At 41.8% G+C, this 17,093-nt stretch overlaps 2 protein-coding genes across 2 annotated transcripts; both read right to left on the minus strand.

Moving 5' to 3' along the window:
* Positions 1 to 4,383: 4,383 nt before the first annotated feature.
* Positions 4,384 to 7,060, minus strand: LOC122043163 (protein IQ-DOMAIN 18-like). Its single transcript, XM_042603649.1, has 5 exons — positions 6,592 to 7,060; positions 6,201 to 6,500; positions 5,827 to 6,114; positions 5,604 to 5,741; positions 4,384 to 5,519 (listed from the first exon to the last, which is right to left on the minus strand). The coding sequence occupies exons 1-5, from the start codon at positions 6,715 to 6,717 to the stop codon at positions 4,737 to 4,739; spliced, it is 1,635 nt and encodes a 544-aa protein (XP_042459583.1). The 5' UTR covers positions 6,718 to 7,060; the 3' UTR covers positions 4,384 to 4,736.
* A 5,524-nt stretch (positions 7,061 to 12,584) lies between these two features.
* Positions 12,585 to 14,329, minus strand: LOC122043164 (protein LEAD-SENSITIVE 1-like). Its single transcript, XM_042603650.1, has 2 exons — positions 14,141 to 14,329; positions 12,585 to 13,332 (listed from the first exon to the last, which is right to left on the minus strand). The coding sequence occupies exons 1-2, from the start codon at positions 14,232 to 14,234 to the stop codon at positions 12,677 to 12,679; spliced, it is 750 nt and encodes a 249-aa protein (XP_042459584.1). The 5' UTR covers positions 14,235 to 14,329; the 3' UTR covers positions 12,585 to 12,676.
* Positions 14,330 to 17,093: the final 2,764 nt, after the last annotated feature.

The following is a 17,093-nucleotide window of genomic DNA, read 5'->3' on the forward strand; positions in this document are numbered from 1 at the left end:
TCAATTCAATTTACCAATCTCCTTTAGCTCGGTCACCCAACTCCTTCAACTTGGTCAGCTGACTCCTCCAACTTAGTTATCCAACTCCATCAGATTAGTCAGTAGACTCCTTCAGCTCAACCACACTCAGTTAGGACCTATATCCTACCTAGCTTGTTAAAAACATGGGAGGTGTGTGGATAAGGAAGTAACAGGATCATTGTAGTCATGTATCTATTTCTCTCGTAGGACATGAGCAACGTAGTCATTTTTTTTCCGAAGGACATGGATAACGTAATCATTTCTCTCGAAAGATACGGACAATATAAGCTCACACTTACAACTCTTTAAATGATCATCTACTTCCATGGGCACAGATAGACATTCGAACTTTTCTCCTCTATAACTTTTTCCTTTTTCAACTCTTTCTAATTACTTGAGTATCGTCGGAATGGTTGCCAAGTCCAACCTTAACTATCATTCTAGTCTCCTGCTCAATATTTATAGAAATCTGTGAGTTCTACTCACTACCGTCGAGTCGTCATGTACAACCTCTCCTCTTACTCATCGGATCATCATCGCAGTCAAGAACATATAATTTACGTCGTCACTTGCAATCTTCTCTCTTTGTTCGTGTAGTAGGGAAATAAATAAGAAGATTAGTAACCAATATTTTAAAGATTGATCCTATAAATTGTATTCTCCCGATTTATTCAATTGGTAAATTAGGAAAAAAAAAACTTTTTTTAGTTGATGGCACTTAATTAGCCCATTCTTCTATTAATTCTTTGATTAATTATCAAAGTGATTCAATCCGAAAGTGACCAATTAGATGGTCCAACTATATTAAAGTCTTTTAAATTTTCTATTCTACCGGAATAAATTAGGAAATTTTCATGAAAATTTATCCAAATGGCCTACATTTATTCTTAGACCCACTTCCCGTTTATATCATCCGAAGATTCTAAACCATCAGATCGTTGGTTCCAAACTGTGATTAAATCCATCTGCAGTGCCACGTGCATTAATTAATCTCGATTAATTGATTAATTAATCAAATAAATAAATAAATCATATAATTCGTAAAATCGACTAATTAATTAATCAATTATAATAATAGATATTTTAAAAAAATCTCTAGCATCCATAATAAAAACAATTATTTCATGAAATTTTTTAGAGGATTAAATATTTATTCATCAAATAAAGCCAGGTGTCGGCTCCAGGTTACATGTAGGCAGGCAGACTATATTCTGACTTCTGAGTAAGTAAAAGTTCCCTGGATGGGTCTGATCCATGGGTCGAGCCAGAGAGAAATAGCGTGGCCGAAATAAATACTAAAGAGTCCGCTCGGCCTAAACAGTGTCCGGCTCAATTGATCTGTTTTGACAATCTTAACGGATCGTTTCCTTGTATTTTTATGAGAGGTAGCGGAATTAAAAAAAAGGATGTGCATTCCCAAGTCAAAGGAAAAAGAAAAAGGACATGTTCTTGTACACATAATTGAAAAATTGGATATGAATCTGCTTTCGAAATTGTCTTATCTCTAATTCCTTCAGACAGAATGAGGATCCGAAAACATCGTCGAGGATAATAGAAGAAGGCAGAGAAGAGAAAACAGACTTGAGGATACAAATTAAGATGCAAATTTTGTCTGTTCCTGTCTCTATCATCGTAAAAGGAGGAGGAGAGGAGACTTGAGATTGGAAGGGAAAGGGGAAGCGGATCAACTGCCCCGTCCATCTCAACCCATCGACCACCGCCTGATCCAGAAAATTTGTCTGTGCCGTGACCTCGTCCACTGAAATCTGTCGAGATTGGATCGGAAAACATCTGCCGCCGACGGATTTTATGGAGGAGGAGCTCTTTGATTTGCGGCAGCCGCCGCCGCCGACGGGGACGTTGCGGAGGATTCCGCCTTTGGTCCAGTAGCGGCGGCAGGCCTTGCAGAAGTAGCGGGGACGTTGCGGAGGATTCCGCCTTTGGTCCAGTAGCGGCGGCAGGCCTTGCAGAAGTAGCGGGGACGTTGCGGAGGATTCCGCCTTTGGTCCACTAAAGGCTACAAGTCTTGCAGAAGTGGCGGGGTTGAGCGGAGGACAGATCCTCCCGTCCATAAAACGGATGGATTATTTATAATTATAATAAGATCGTAATTGTGATCCGATAATAATTAATTATAAACTCTTTTTAAATTTATTATCCCTTAATTAGGTTATAGTTTGAATCTGAATAATTGGTCGGAGGCCGCCGACGATGGACAAGTGGCCAAGCAGCCTAGTGTCAAGCGGGGTAGCCTCCGCTCGCCGCCCGTCCCGAGAACTATAAATCCAACGAGGAAGGCCATCGGATAAAAAAAACTTATAAGATTTATTATTATTATTAATCTTAACTCAAATAATAATAAAGTTTCTAGAAGTCCTTAAGAACATAGACACTATGTGAACCCTTATAAATCAAAGTTCAAACGATATTATTTATTAAATAAAAAGAAAGAGGCATTAAACACCAGCAGCGCAAAAGCGTGTTTCCCCGTGTTCCATGGGTTCACACACCACAGCCGTCCGATCCTATCACCATTTGGTCGTATCCTTCTTTTTTTTTAAGATTTGATTGTTTCTAAATTAAATAAAAAAATCTTAATATATCTATCTAACAATTAAATTATATAACTTTCGCTGGAAATGTGGTTTTTGTGCTTTTCTTACGTAGCTAACAACACAAAATTTAATCAATATATTATTTTAAGTTTCTATAATATATTTTCTAATGAAGTCATTATTTGCTTAAAAACTTGAGCTTAATTTGATTAATCAGGATTATTTATTTAGCACGCAAAATTAAAGTGACACGAAAAAGAAACATATAGCAGCTGTTGAGTGAATAGCGATCAGTTCAGTCGAATAGAAAGCTCTGAGATATGTTCTAGTTCAATTGTATTGTACATTTTGTGTCGTTCTTTGATTCCTTTTGATCAAATTATGATTAAAACAGTAGAATCATCAATACATTCCAGTGCATATTACTGTTGTCTATTTCAATCTCATCAAACCCCAAGCTTTATTTTCATGATTCAGAAAATCAAATATATTGCATGCATGCGAATGACAGAAACCTAAGCTGCAGACGAAACCCACACCATGGTCATGGACAGAATTAACCTTCAGGCTTCAGCAGCAGAAGGAATTATTTAAGTATAGATGAAACAGCGATCGATCGATCGATCGATCGGATGGTGCGCAGAGCAGTTAGGCATTCTCCTCTAAGAATATCACAAGCACAGAGCTCATCGTCTGTGATCGTGATGTCAAGTACTGCGTCAGGCGCGGAGAACAGGCAAGCAATAGCGGCAGCAGCATGGTGATGAAGCCCAGCAGCCACAGCAGGTAGTACGGCAACAATTGTTCATGCTCCACCGTGAAGGAGGACGAGGAGGGGGGGGACATGGCCGGCGGCGACGGCTGTGCCCGGCCGACGGCCTGGATGATGCGGATGGAGTACCAAACGACGACTATGAAGCCGGTGAAAGAGAGGAGTTTCCCAGGGAGCCGGAGCCGTCTGACGACTGGAATAGCAGGAAGCTCGACGCCATCCATGAATCTGATCGGATGATGATCAGCAGTGATCGATATAATTTGCTGAATGGATAGAAGGCGCGCTACCTCTCTTTTTATAGGCAAAGGGAGACGAGGCTTGCAATTCTTCAAACGGTTAAATTTTTAAATAATGCCGGAATTCATGGGATTATGCTGCTTGTTGGTCTGGAGAGAAACCGTTTCTGATTTTTGGGCAACTTTCCCTTATGAAAAAGAATTAATAAGATAAAATGAGTACTTCTGGCTTTTCATCTTAATGAAAGAAATAATTATCCCACTATCTCGGCTCAATAGATCTGTCAAGCTTGATCATCCTACTTTGGAAGTGTCAAAATAAGGGGATTGGACCACACGACGTGGTATGATCAGTGTGTTTGAGTCGTATTACTCTGACCATGTTACATAATTTGTCATGAGTTGTGTCTACTCGTAATGTGAATAAAATTTTCTATTTTTTAACATTTCTTTTATAAATGTTAATGTTTTAAAAATAAATTTTCTTCTTTTTTTTTTTTCAATTTTGTTTTTCTAGTTCTATCTTTGCGGCCTGTGTAATTGGTTTATTTAATTGAATTAGCTTAATCATTCGAAGTAAGCTATTTAATTGACCAGATAGACATAATACTTTCAACGATCCGACCACCTTGATTGACTTGACTGGCAATACTAACCCAATTTGTTTGACCACTTTGCTTTGCTCGGCCTATCTAGACGATTTAGATGCATGGCTATAATTTTGTATTATATGAATTGATTGTGGACGAACACATTCATGATCAAGATATTCATAGATGGATGCATCCAACACAAATGATCAGATAATATATTAAAAATATTTCAAACTCAGTCGAAATAGTATTCATCAAGGCAACAGGATCAGGATCAGCAGTTAAAAAATTAATGAAAAATCAAGTTGATGGAGTTCTCCAATGGTCGTCTTCCTCCCTCAGATCCCTCTAATATATTATTATCGGGGAGCTCACGGCCCGAGGTGCAACGCAACATCCCATGATTTCCCATCAATGCCGGTTCGCAGATTGCCGGAGCACCCCGCGCGGCTCCACTCCGATTAATTAGTGATTACAACTACAGCAACAACGAGAAGAGAACCGAAAGCAGCGATTTTGAAGCAGAGATAGTGGAGAAATCGCAGCGGTCGGCGGCTCACCGGAGCCACCGCCGGAGGTCCGTCGTGGAAGATGGAGACACCTCGCCGCCGACGCTGTCGTTGCAGGAGGATGACACGTTGGAGCGGTAGTCGCCGGCGAACCGCCCCGCTGCGCTCTTGAAGCTCGGGCTACGCAGGCTCTGTGAGTACGGGTCCGGCGCCGGGAAGGAGAGCCGCTTCTTGGCGGCCGATCCGGCGCAGCCTCCCCGGTCGCGCTCCGGCGTTGCGGGCCGCTGTCGCGGCGCGCTCTGCGACCGCACCCGCGCCTTGGCTGACTCGGTCGCCGTCATGTAGTTCGGCACCGCGGCGGCCGCTGCCGGGTGGTGTTGCTGCCGAGGCCCGCCGCCCTGGTAGTGGTGGTGGTGGTGGCCCGGCGTCTCTACGGTACCGTATAAGCTCCTGTTCTCCCTGCCGCAACGAGGGCTGGCGGAGCGGACCTGCAAAGGCCGCGTCTTGGACGGCGAGGGCGTGATCGGCGAGTGGTGGTGCGCGCGGTGGAGGGGCGAGCAAGGGTGCTGCGGCACCAGCGGCGACTGGCGGCGGGGATTAGCCGGAGTAGAGTGCGCGAAGGGACGAGAGGTGTCGATCTCCAGCGTCTTGATGGGATCTCGGTTGTCGGTGGAAGCTCGCGCCGCCGCTCTGCTGCTGGCTCTGTTATCAAAGGAAGACCTCGAAGCAATCCATCGGTCCTTCCACCGCGTTGGCCCCCGCTCCTCCCCCGCCGACGCCGCCTCCCCGTCCGCCTCCACCTCGTCGGGGTTCCGATCCGGTCTCCACAGCTTTTCCATATCCAATAGTTTACATCAGTCAGAATGCATCAAGAACAGAGAGATGAGAGGGATAAAATCCCCAGATTTGCTTACTTGATGAGAGAAAGCGTAGGAGAGCGCCCGCTCACGCTTCAGCACCGCCTCCTTTCGGAGCTGCAGCATCGCCTGGATCTCCTCGATGGTTCTCGGCCGGTCGTCCCAGTCGTCGGCGAAGCTGCTCCCTTCCCTCGACTGCGTGTTTACCGGGTTAACAAGTTAGGGCAAAGTAAGAAAGAAATGTGAGGAAGAGCAGAGACGGTTGGATCTAGGTTTTCACCATGGATCGCCTCTCGGCGAGATCCTGAAGGTATTTGGAGTCCCACACAGAGGTGTCGCAGCTGAAGGAGGACTTGTTGCTGCCTCGGGAGACGACGGCCGCCGCAAGAGACATTGTGCCGCAAGACTCATGGGCAAGCCGCATCCGCTGGTCTCGAACCCTCGCTTGAACCCTAACTAGGGCTTGCATGCATCGCAGCGTCATGTTCGCCTGCTTCCGGACATTGTGCCCCCTCACCAACGCCTGCAACTTCACTAGCCCCTTCAACGCCCGGAGCGCCCTCCTCGCCTTCGCCGGAGAAACTCAAACCCATTTCAGACGCACGCACACCAGGTGTCCGATGTAATGCCTAAGAGAAGAAAGAGAAAGCGTACCAAGTATCCTCGAAAGGCGGTCTGGATGACGACGGCGGCGGCGTAGCGCTCCTTGACGAAACTAGCAGCCGACGGTCGGGTGAGCCGCACCACCTCTGCCGCCGCCTGCGCCGTCGCCACTGCCGCCTCCGCCGTCGCCGCCGAGGCCACCGCCAGAGCAATGGCGTGCCTCTGCTCCGCCGTCCCCGCCGCCCCACCTACCGCCGTCCTCGCTGGCTGCTGCTCGTTCACCGCCGTCGTCGACGACGCCGCCGACGGCGACGGCTTCCGGAACAGCCATCTACGCTTCTCCCTCTTGTGCTACCGGAAAAAACGAAGTCAAAACGCAGCCAAGGCGGCATTTTTAGGACAGAAGTCAAAAACAAGCAAACGGACGTTAAAAAGCACTAACCTTTTCTTCTTCCTCCTGCTCCGCCAGATCCTCTCTCTGCCTCGCGGCCTTCTTCTCCTCCTTCGACGGAGACCTAAATGCCCGCTTCACCGCCGTCAACCACGAGCCACTGCCCTTCTTCCCCATCGCAGCACATCTACACGGCAGCAGCGCAGAGCACCCTGTTATCCCACCCTGCCCTCACCCAACCAACTTCCAATCTTTTATCAACCCAGAGAAACAGAGGACAGAGTGAGAAGGTGGCGTTTGGCTTTTAGCTCTGCAGGCCAGTGGACTCACTTAACGAAGCGCGACAGAGGTGTCTCCCACGGGGCCACAAGAGAAGTCACCCATTGCCACAGTCATCCCACCACCACCATGAACGTGCTCAATCGGCACACAAAAGAGTAAAAAAAGGCTCACCACTGCTACTTCGCTGGCAAGGTGATTGGAGCTCACTGTGTGGATCCAACGTTTAAAATTAGAAATTCACCTCCAGGTACATTTAGGTGAAGGTGTTCAAATTTGCCAGGATAAAACATGCAACTGCTCAATCAGCTGTTGTTGTATTATTTAAATCAAGTCATAATTAAGATAGAATATATCCGTATTTAATGGATATGCTTTGAATAAATGAAAGGCTAAGGCTAGATCTAGATGCATAATTTTAGGATCGGATTGTTTTTTCTTACTGCTATATAAAGACATATGTATAGCCTATGCTTTGTATAAACTTTTAATGAGAAACCAATAGTACATTAATTCTCTGCTATCTTTCTCTTATTCATCTAAGTGCTATCAGGTGTTTTCTTTGACTCTTCTTCATTTGAGTGTTATCAAAGTGGTATCAGAGCCGGTAACCTTCTAGCTCGTTTTTTTTTTGTAGTAAAATATGACAAACAATTTTAATGTTGTTTGGTCTGGTCCCAAATTAGATGGGAAGCTCGATTATAATTATTGGCAGATAATGATGTCTACACATTTAAAAGCTCAAAATCTTTGGAGCTCTATTGATTCAGGTCTTTCAGAAGGAGCCGATGCAAACTCTCAACGTCGAGATCAACTTGCGTTGGGACAAATTCATCAAGGAGTTGATTATTCAATTTTTGGTTTGATTGCAAATGCCAAGACGGCAAAGGAGGCGTGGGACACCTTAAAATTGTCATACAAAGGAGTTGATCGAGCACAAAAATCCAAGTTGCAGTCGCTACGAAGGTTATACGATCGATGCGAGATGTCATCTACAGAAACAGTTGAGCATTATTTTTCACGTCTTACTGATCTTGTCAATAAAATGAGATTATATGGTGATAAAATTGGAGATGATGCTGTTGTTGAGAAGATTCTTCGAACCATACCATTGAAGTATGATCATGTGGTGGCCTCAATTCAAGAATCACATGACATTGAACTGCTGACAATTGCAGAATTAAAAGGTATGATAGAAAGCCATATTGACAGGATCGAAGCAAAGACGGAAACACCAACAAATGAAGAAGCTTTAAAGAGTCAGGTTACTCTTAACACGACTGACTCTAGTCAAAGAGGAGGAGGATTCAATAGAGGTCGAGGAAGAGCAAGAAGAGGATATAGAGGAAGAGGTCGAGGTAACTACTCAAATCAAGGAAGAAGTGGAGATAATGCCATGCAAGAGAGGTTTTCGGCTCACTGCTATAATTGTGGAAAATATGGGCACAAAATTGCAGATTGTAGATACAAGAAATTCAACAATCATGGCAACCAGGCAAACATTGCTGGAAATTATGGTGAGGACTCTAATGAATCTGAGACTTTACTTTTGGCTAGTAATAGTTTACCTGCAAATGAGAACGTATGGTTTTTGGATACTGGATGTAGTAACCATATGTGTGGAAGAAGAGAGTTATTCTCGGAATTAGATGAATCAATTCAATCAGAGGTTACTTTTGGAAATAAGACAAAAGTACCAATATTGGGAAAAGGTAAAATTTATATCCAGTTGAAGGATGGTTCTCAAAATTTTATATCTGATGTCTTTTATGTTCCAGAACTTCACCAAAACTTATTAAGTATGGGACAATTATCAGAAAAGGGTTATAAAATATGCATTATTCAGGGGTATTGCATCATAACAGATGGAAATGGGAAGTTGATAGCAAAGGTAAAAATGTCTCAGAATAGATTATTTCCTTTGAAAATTCAGCATAAATTTCTTTCTTGCTTTAATTCTGAGATTTTGGATGATAATTGGTTGTGGCATATGCGCTTTGGGCATTTTCATTTTTCTGGATTAAATTATTTAGCAAGAAAGAAGCTTGTTTTTGAGTTGCCTGATATTGTGAAGTCTAATCATGTTTGTGAGACTTGTTTAATTGGCAAGAAGCATAGAGAACCTTTTCCTGTAGGTAAGTCATGGAGAGCCACAAAACAGTTAGAACTTATACATTCAGATTTGTGCACAGTGGAAGTACCATCACTTGGAGGTAATAAGTATTTTATTACTTTTATCGATGATTTGAGTCGAAAAACTTGGGTTTATCCTCTACATCACAAGTCAAAAGCATGTGATATTTTCAAGCAATTTAAATTATTTGTTGAAAAACAAAGTGGACTTGAAATCAAAATCTTAAGAACTGATAGAGGTACAGAATATATTGTGTGTGATGATTTTTTAAAGAAGCATGGTATTCAACATCAAATGACAGCTAGATATACTCCACAACAAAATGGAGTGGCTGAGAGAAAAAATAGAACTATTATGGATATGGTAAGATGTATGTTGAAATCAAAAAATCTGCCTAAGCATTTCTGGGCAGAAGCTGTATCTTGTGCTATTTATGTGTTGAACAGGTGTCCAACAAGAAGTGTTCATGATAAGACACCTGAGGAAGCTTGGAGTGGAAGAAAGCCGACTGTCAAACATCTCAAGATCTTTGGTTGTTTGGCATATGCACATGTACCAGATAAGTTGAGGAAGAAACTTGATGATAAAGGCGAGAAGTGTATTTTTATTGGTTACAGTGATACATCAAAGGCTTATAAGCTATATAACCCTGAAACTAAGAAAGTTATTATTAGTCGTGATGTGGTCTTTGATGAACATGGTAGTTGGAATTGGTGTATAGAAAAAGAAAAGTCTATTATTGTTCCTGATATTCCTGACGACTTTCTGGATGAACAGCCTACTCAAGATAATGTTCAAGTTTCTGTACAATCTGAAGCACCAACTAGAAGATCACAACGCGAGTGCCGATTACCAGCTCGCTTGCAAGATTATGTGTTAAGTAATGATAATGATCTGTCTGATGAAGAAATTATTCAGTTTGCTCTTTTTTCAGATTGTGATCCTATATTTTTTGAAGATGCTGCTAAAAAGACTCATTGGTTGAAGGCAATGGACGAGGAAATTCAAGCCATTGAAACTAATGGTACTTGGGAATTGACTGAATTACCTCCAAGAAAAGAACCAGTTGGAGTAAAGTGGGTATACAAGACAAAGTATAAGCCAAATGGTGAAATTGATCGTTTTAAAGCGAGGTTGGTTGCAAAAGGTTACAAGCAAAAAGCAGGTATTGATTATTTTGAGGTCTTTGCTCCTGTAAGTAGACTTGATACAGTACGCATGCTTATTTCACTTTCTGCTCAAAATAATTGGAAACTGTATCAAATGGATGTAAAATCTGCTTTTCTGAATGGCTTCTTGGAAGAAGAAATATATGTCGAACAACCTGCAGGATATGTGAAGAAAGGGGAAGAGAATAAGGTGTACAGGTTGAAGAAAGCTCTATATGGTTTAAAACAAGCACCAAGGGCATGGTATAGTTGTATTGATTCTTATTTTATTGAAAATGGTTTTTTGAGATGTCCTTATGAGCATACTTTGTATGTTAAGCATATTGAATCTGGTGATACACTCATAGTCTGTCTTTATGTTGATGACTTGATTTTTACCGGAAATAACTTAAAGTTAATCATAGAATTCAGGGAAGCCTTGGTTAGTAAATTTGAAATGACAGATATGGGTCTAATGAGTTATTTCCTAGGGCTTGAAGTTATTCAGATGGATGATGGGTTTTTTGTCTCACAAAAGAAATATGCTTCTGATATTTTGAAAAGGTTTAGGATGGAATGCTCCAAACCAGTTCCTACTCCAGTGATTGAAAAGATAAAGTTGTCTAAAGATGAAACTGGTAAGAGTATGGATATTACTGCTTATAAAAGTTTGATTGGGAGTCTAAGATATTTGGTTGCTACAAGGCCAGATATTTCTTTTGGAGTTGGAGTACTTAGCAGGTTTATGGAGAAACCAAAGGATTCGCATTGGGCCGCAGCAAAGCGAATTCTTAGATATGTCAAAGGTACAATTAATGATGGAATTTTGTATTCTACTAATAAAACTGTGGGACTTATTGGATATACAGATAGTGATTGGGCTGGAGATGTTGAGACTAGAAAGAGTACATCGGGATATGCTTTTCATCTTGGTTCAGCTATATTTTCTTGGTCTTCTAAAAAGCAACCGGTGGTAGCACTTTCAACAACAGAAGCAGAATATATAGCGGCAACAAATTGTGCTATGCAAGCAATTTGGCTAAGAAAGATTTTAGATTTTCTACAACACAAACAAGATGGTCCTACGACAATTTTTTGTGATAACAAGTCAACAATTGCATTATCTAAGAATCCAGTATTTCATGGCCGCTGCAAGCATATAGATATCAAGTATCATAAAATCAGAGAATGGGTTGCGGAAAAACAAATCAACATCGAGTATTGTCCTAGTGAATGTCAAGTTGCAGATATCTTTACAAAACCAATGAAGACAGAGATTTTTCTCAAGTTGAAGAAGGCAATTGGGATGGCTAACATTTGTGACTTGGTTTAAGGGAGGCTATGTTGTATTATTTAAATCAAGTCATAATTAAGATAGAATATATCCGTATTTAATGGATATGCTTTGAATAAATGAAAGGCTAAGGCTAGATCTAGATGCATAATTTTAGGATCGGATTGTTTTTTCTTACTGCTATATAAAGACATATGTATAGCCTATGCTTTGTATAAACTTTTAATGAGAAACCAATAGTACATTAATTCTCTGCTATCTTTCTCTTATTCATCTAAGTGCTATCAGGTGTTTTCTTTGACTCTTCTTCATTTGAGTGTTATCAGCTGTCTTCTCCAATTCGAGCCAGTACGATATCAGCGCGTGATGATGCGTGTATATCAATACACAGAGTTCAAGCGCGGAGGAGGAGGCGGATGAAGACGATGGCGTCGGTTGGTTATTTAATGATGGGGGTCAGGCGTGCAGTCAGGTGCTGGGAGTTAGTGCCTGTACGAAAGGGGAAGAGCAGGTGGATGAGAGGCTGGCGTTCCTTTACGGTTGACAGAGCAAGGAATTGAAGAGCGGCCATGGCGGTGGTGGTCGATCAAACAATTCAATGCAAAAGTTTAAAGTAAACAGAAAGGAAGAAGACGAAAAGGTCGAGGGCGATGAGTTGTCCGCCACGTGACTGCTCTGCTTCGTAAGTTTTCCCACGGCCAGCCGTGTCGCTGGATCCGTCGCTTTGGTGGTTGGTGGTTCTTGTTTCTTTTGATGGAATCTGGAGACCTTCTTCTTCTTCTTCCACTCCCACTCCCGTAAACGTTCCGCGGGAAAGACTAAAAGCTAACACGCATAATTATAGATTTTCCTCTTTAATCTTTTAGTGATAAAAAACATTCTTTGGATTTATATATTTTATGGGGTTTTGGAGGGAAGCCCGAATCGCCCACACTCTCATTGATATTTTTTGTATGTTTTCCGATAAAATTTCATCCGAAATTATTTCCTCAAATCTTAAAGTATGCGGAAGGGGACCGTCAGCCGGTCAAATATGCGGTCCAAGTGGGATCCGTCACTGTACGACCACATTAGTTCTTTGCATTATTCGGACATGGCTCGCCAACAAATTCATTGTTTATGCATGTTGAGATCTTTGATGTTTATAATAATGAAAAAAATATCAAATAATTTACAGGAATTATTATGATTGAGGAAATAAATAGTCCATTACGATTATTAAGAAATAAATGTCTCACACATTGATGGCATTTTGGTTTAGATGCATCATTGATGCAGTGATTAGGTGGCCATGGTTTGGGGCACGCCTTGGCACAACTGGGCAACAAGGGTTTCGACAGGAATCTTATTTGCATCCCTTCTGATTCCGATGTCGGACACATATCGACTAACACAATACATGCCGCTGGCAAACACCATGAGCCCACTGGCGCTCGTCGTCAGGAACCGAAGCGGGGATGACATTATAGAAGTGATTGCAGCTAACACGGATGAGATTTGTCCGCTCCGGCCAACGCTGAAAGTCGTCTCCACGAGCAGACCTGTCTTGCAGTATATGGCAAAGTCCTCGCAGTTGTTCTTGAACAAGCAATACATGCCGAACCCATTGTTGTCGAGAAGGTATTTGGCTCGGTGGAGGACGATGTTGGGGGAATCGGAGGGGGCGAGCGTGCAGGTTCCTCCGCGCGCTTTTGCTAGGAAGAAAGTTGGAGTGACTGAATAGCTGAACAGGTAGAGGTTGCCTCCTGCAAGGAAGCAATCCAAGCAAGAGGTGATCACTCCATGGAGATTGCTTTGATCACCACACTTTTCGCACGGAGTTCCTGAATTTGACGGCGAAGAGCTGAAAAGGAATTGGTCAAGTACGGTTCCTGTTCCAATCTCTTGGCCAGCTGCTCTTGTGAAATGAATGACCATGCCATCTCCCACATATATCCCTACGAAGCAGGGCAAATAAATAAGATAACAGTACATGATGGATAAACTTTGAACAGTAGTAAAGATTAATGCTTCAGTAATTGTCGATGAGTTGACCACATTGTACAATTCAGCAACAAGGAGAGAAAGAAAGATGACCTGCACAAAGCTTTTCTGAACTAGTAAACTATATAGTATCGTAGGCAGTAACAAAGGACGGAACTTATCGATTCTAGTAATTGAATTTTGCTAATGTACTTTAGACCTTAATTCCTGGAAAGAAGTTTGCTGTATACAATCTCTAAATTCAATACTCACTCTCGGAGTCCATGCTTAAAGTGATCAAAGGAAGAATTTTTTGGTCGAAGTTACTCAACAGATTCTATGTAAATGATCATAACATCATAATTTGCAGAAAATTTCTCTATAGATTCCATGTTAAACAGTCATAACAAGCTAACGGTCGCAAAAGACTCGAAGGAGACATACGGTTGAAGCACCATTCCGAAATCACATCGATGAACGCTAATTTTGCAGACGTTCACGGCTTAACACACTCGAATAGAATAATGGTTTTACAAAACTCTCCGTCAAGTTTGAGCCTTTATCATCTAAATCAATTCAGAAACACTGAAACTAAGTAAGATTATCTTTCGGCAGTGATTATCACTCCTACCAACCTAAAAATGGGGGAAATGCTAAAAAAAAAAATGGAATCAACATGGGCAAACGACGAGTGGAGAAGCCCTAAAACCAGGGACGGTTCCGATTCATACAAAATCGACGTAACAATAAAAGAGAGAGAATACAAAGAAGGAAAGGAAAGACCATGATGGGCATAGATGTAAGCCGACCGCCATGAGTAGATGTGATCCCCGGGCGCGAGCTCCTCCCGCTCGACCTTGTTGGAGAGGATGCTCATCCCTTGCTCCCCGCTCCAAGGCGAGATTAGGTCAGAAAAATGAAGGCGAAGAAGCAGAGAAAGGACGGAATGCGATTCCTTCGCTTAGCAGCGAAGGAAACCGAATTGTCGGCTCAATAAACCGATGCAAATTGGACCGGACAAATTAGATCGAACTAATGGGCCACAATGATATTCCGGTTTCCAAATTACAGTGGCTACAATGAAAATTATTGAAACTTAGCGGGGTGCAAAGTGAAATTTCGTCTTTCAAATTCGGCTGTTCGAACTTGCTATCCGCTCAAATCAGACTATTTCCGATCCAGCGGCCGTACCAAAGAGATCTGACGGTGGAGAGAGTAACTAGCCATCGGGTGAGCTGGGTAAGAGAATGCTCACCGTACGATTTCCGCAGGGAAGTAGTAAATCGAAAGATCGCGCGAGATCCGTTCGTTGCAGGAAAAAAAAAAAAAGCAAAAGCGACTCTTTTGCTCTTCCTCCAAATCCCGATCCGTTGAATCCTTTCCGTTTTCGCTTGATTTGAATTCTTGCCTGCTTCTTCCTCAAATCCGACCTCCCCGATGCGGCGAGCGTGATTGACTCGGAGGAGGAGGAGGGAATCGGATGGAGGCGGCAGAGTACATGGAACGGCGGCTGCTGTTTCTCAGGAGCTACCACTTCTCGCGGAAGCGGCCGGCTGGGGAGCGGGCGGGGGGCCTGCTCGGGTGAGCCGCCTCGTCTGGGTGCGACTCCTGGAGGCGCGGAGCCTGCTGCAGCTCCTCTTGGCGAAGCTCCGCTGATCCCTCGCCGTGCTGATCACTGCCCGCCGATAGGGCCACTTTGTCCAGTTCCAGAGGCTGCCACACCACTGGTAATTATAGCCCGACCTGTATTGCGGCTTAAGTCTAAAATTAAATTGGGTTCAAGTTCAATTTGAATTGGGCACTTCACCTTGAGTTTTGTTGACGATAAAATAAAAAATTTCATATGAGAATTTTATATATATATATATATATATATATATATATATATATATATATATTTTGATACGGATATATAGGAAAGACCCCAATGGAAATAGGAGGAAGGAGGAGGGCATTAAGATCTTTTCATTGTTTAGGGCTTAAAGGAGAGGGGTTTGGGTTTATACGTTTTCCGCCGCCGTGAACAGGAACCAAGAGGTGGCTCTCTTCCTCCCTCTCAGTCTCGCACTCCTCGCAGGCGCCGACACCGGCCACTCCTCTCCTCTTCTCTTTTACCTCTTGTCCTCCGGCCTTCTTCATGCCAACGCCGCCGAGGAGCTATTAGAGTGTATACTAAAAGCTTATCTTTTGTAAACATTTATTTTGAAATAAAGAATCACATTGGTCAAAAATGTCTACATTTGTAGTTGTTCAATTAATTTATATTGTAGATAACATGGTGTGTGGTGTCACACACAGAAGATTATGTTATCAGATCATTATAAATTATAAACAGTTGCTCACGACTAAGATGGAAAAGGAACGAACCGTTGAAATAGTCGTAGTGTAATTAGGTATTAGTTTATCTTGACTAATAAATTACACTAATACACTCTAAATGTATTGAGTAAGACCATTTAAGGCAAGTTTTTTTTATACTGACTTAATAAAAGAACTATACCTTAGTTATTATGGAAGTGTGTGCTTTTAATCCTAATATAATAACAAGCACATATATTTAGTATTTATTTCTTTGATTTATCAAAGGGTGAGATTTAACTCGATAAATCAATATGCCCGAAAAGTTGAGAAATGATATTACTTATAGTGTGTGTTGTTGATTATAAAAGGAAAATGTGTCCTAGTAATCTAGGTTGAGAATGTCCCCAAGAGGAGCTCATAAGGATTGTCATGTTAAACCCTGCAGGTGGACTTAGTCTGACATGACGATGAGGTTGAGTGGTACTACTCTTGGACTAGATGTTAATTAAATGAGTTGTCAATAGCTCATTAAATTAATGGACATTCGATATCTTAAACTTAGAAAGACTAACATACTCATGATAAGAAGGAACTCATAATGTAATTTGGGATTGGTGCGGTATTGCAATAATAACTCTCTAGTGGAATGAGTTGTTATTGATGAACTTGAGTTGTGTGTTCGGGGCGAACAAGGGATACTCGAGCTCGTCGGGAGGCCAAAACTAATTTCTCCTCTAGGTTCCTGTCGTAGCCTCAATGAAGCCTCAAACCCACTCATGAAAAGCTCATCTTGGTGTCCAAGAGGGGGTCGGCCCATGGCTTGGTGACCAAGCCATAGGGGTCGGCCACTTCCTTCTCAAAGGGGTCGGTCCTTTGCTTGGTGCCCAAGCAAGAAGGGGCCGGCCACCATAATTCAAATTAAGAGGGGTGTTTTGAATTTTTAAAATATTCTCTTTATAAATATCTACAAGTTTTAAAAGAGAGATTTTAAAATTACAAAACTTTCCTTATTTGAATTAGGTCACATAGTTTAAAAAAAGTTTTAAAAGTTTTAAAATTTTCCTTTTTTAACCATCCACATGAGTTTTAAAAAGAGAGTTTTAAATTTAAAATTTTCTTTTTTTATAATCAGGTTAAAAAAGGAAATTTTATAAGAGAAGTTTTAAATTTTAAATTTTGATTTTAATTTTTAAAACTTTCCTTTTTTAACATCCACGAAAGGAAAGAGAACTTGTAAAATTTTATAACGGGATTTCTTCTTTTATAAAATTTTATAAAAAACTTTTCTCTTCATGATGATGTGGTCGGCCACCCTTGCTTGGTTTCCAAGCAAGGGGTCAGCCATTAAAAGCATTCAATCAATTGATTCAATCAAGAGGAGAAAAAAAAAGAATTAAAAAGGAGGAAAGGAAAAACAAAAGGAAGATTGTAATTT

Source organism: Zingiber officinale, chromosome 2A, assembly GCF_018446385.1.
Source record: "Zingiber officinale cultivar Zhangliang chromosome 2A, Zo_v1.1, whole genome shotgun sequence".
Taxonomy (NCBI): domain Eukaryota; kingdom Viridiplantae; phylum Streptophyta; class Magnoliopsida; order Zingiberales; family Zingiberaceae; genus Zingiber; species Zingiber officinale.

Coding starts and splice junctions, on each gene's coding strand:
- LOC122043164 (XM_042603650.1), bottom strand. CDS start 14,234: ATGAGCATCCTCTCCAACAAGGTCGAGCGGGAGGAGCTCGCGCCCGGG. Junction 13,333..14,140: donor TTACATCTATGCCCATCATG/GTCTTTCCTTTC, acceptor CCTGCTTCGTAG/GGATATATGTGGGAGATGGC.
- LOC122043163 (XM_042603649.1), bottom strand. CDS start 6,717: ATGGGGAAGAAGGGCAGTGGCTCGTGGTTGACGGCGGTGAAGCGGGCA. Junction 6,115..6,200: donor CCGCCTTTCGAGGATACTTG/GTACGCTTTCTC, acceptor TCTCCGGCGAAG/GCGAGGAGGGCGCTCCGGGC. Junction 5,742..5,826: donor TCGCCGAGAGGCGATCCATG/GTGAAAACCTAG, acceptor GTAAACACGCAG/TCGAGGGAAGGGAGCAGCTT.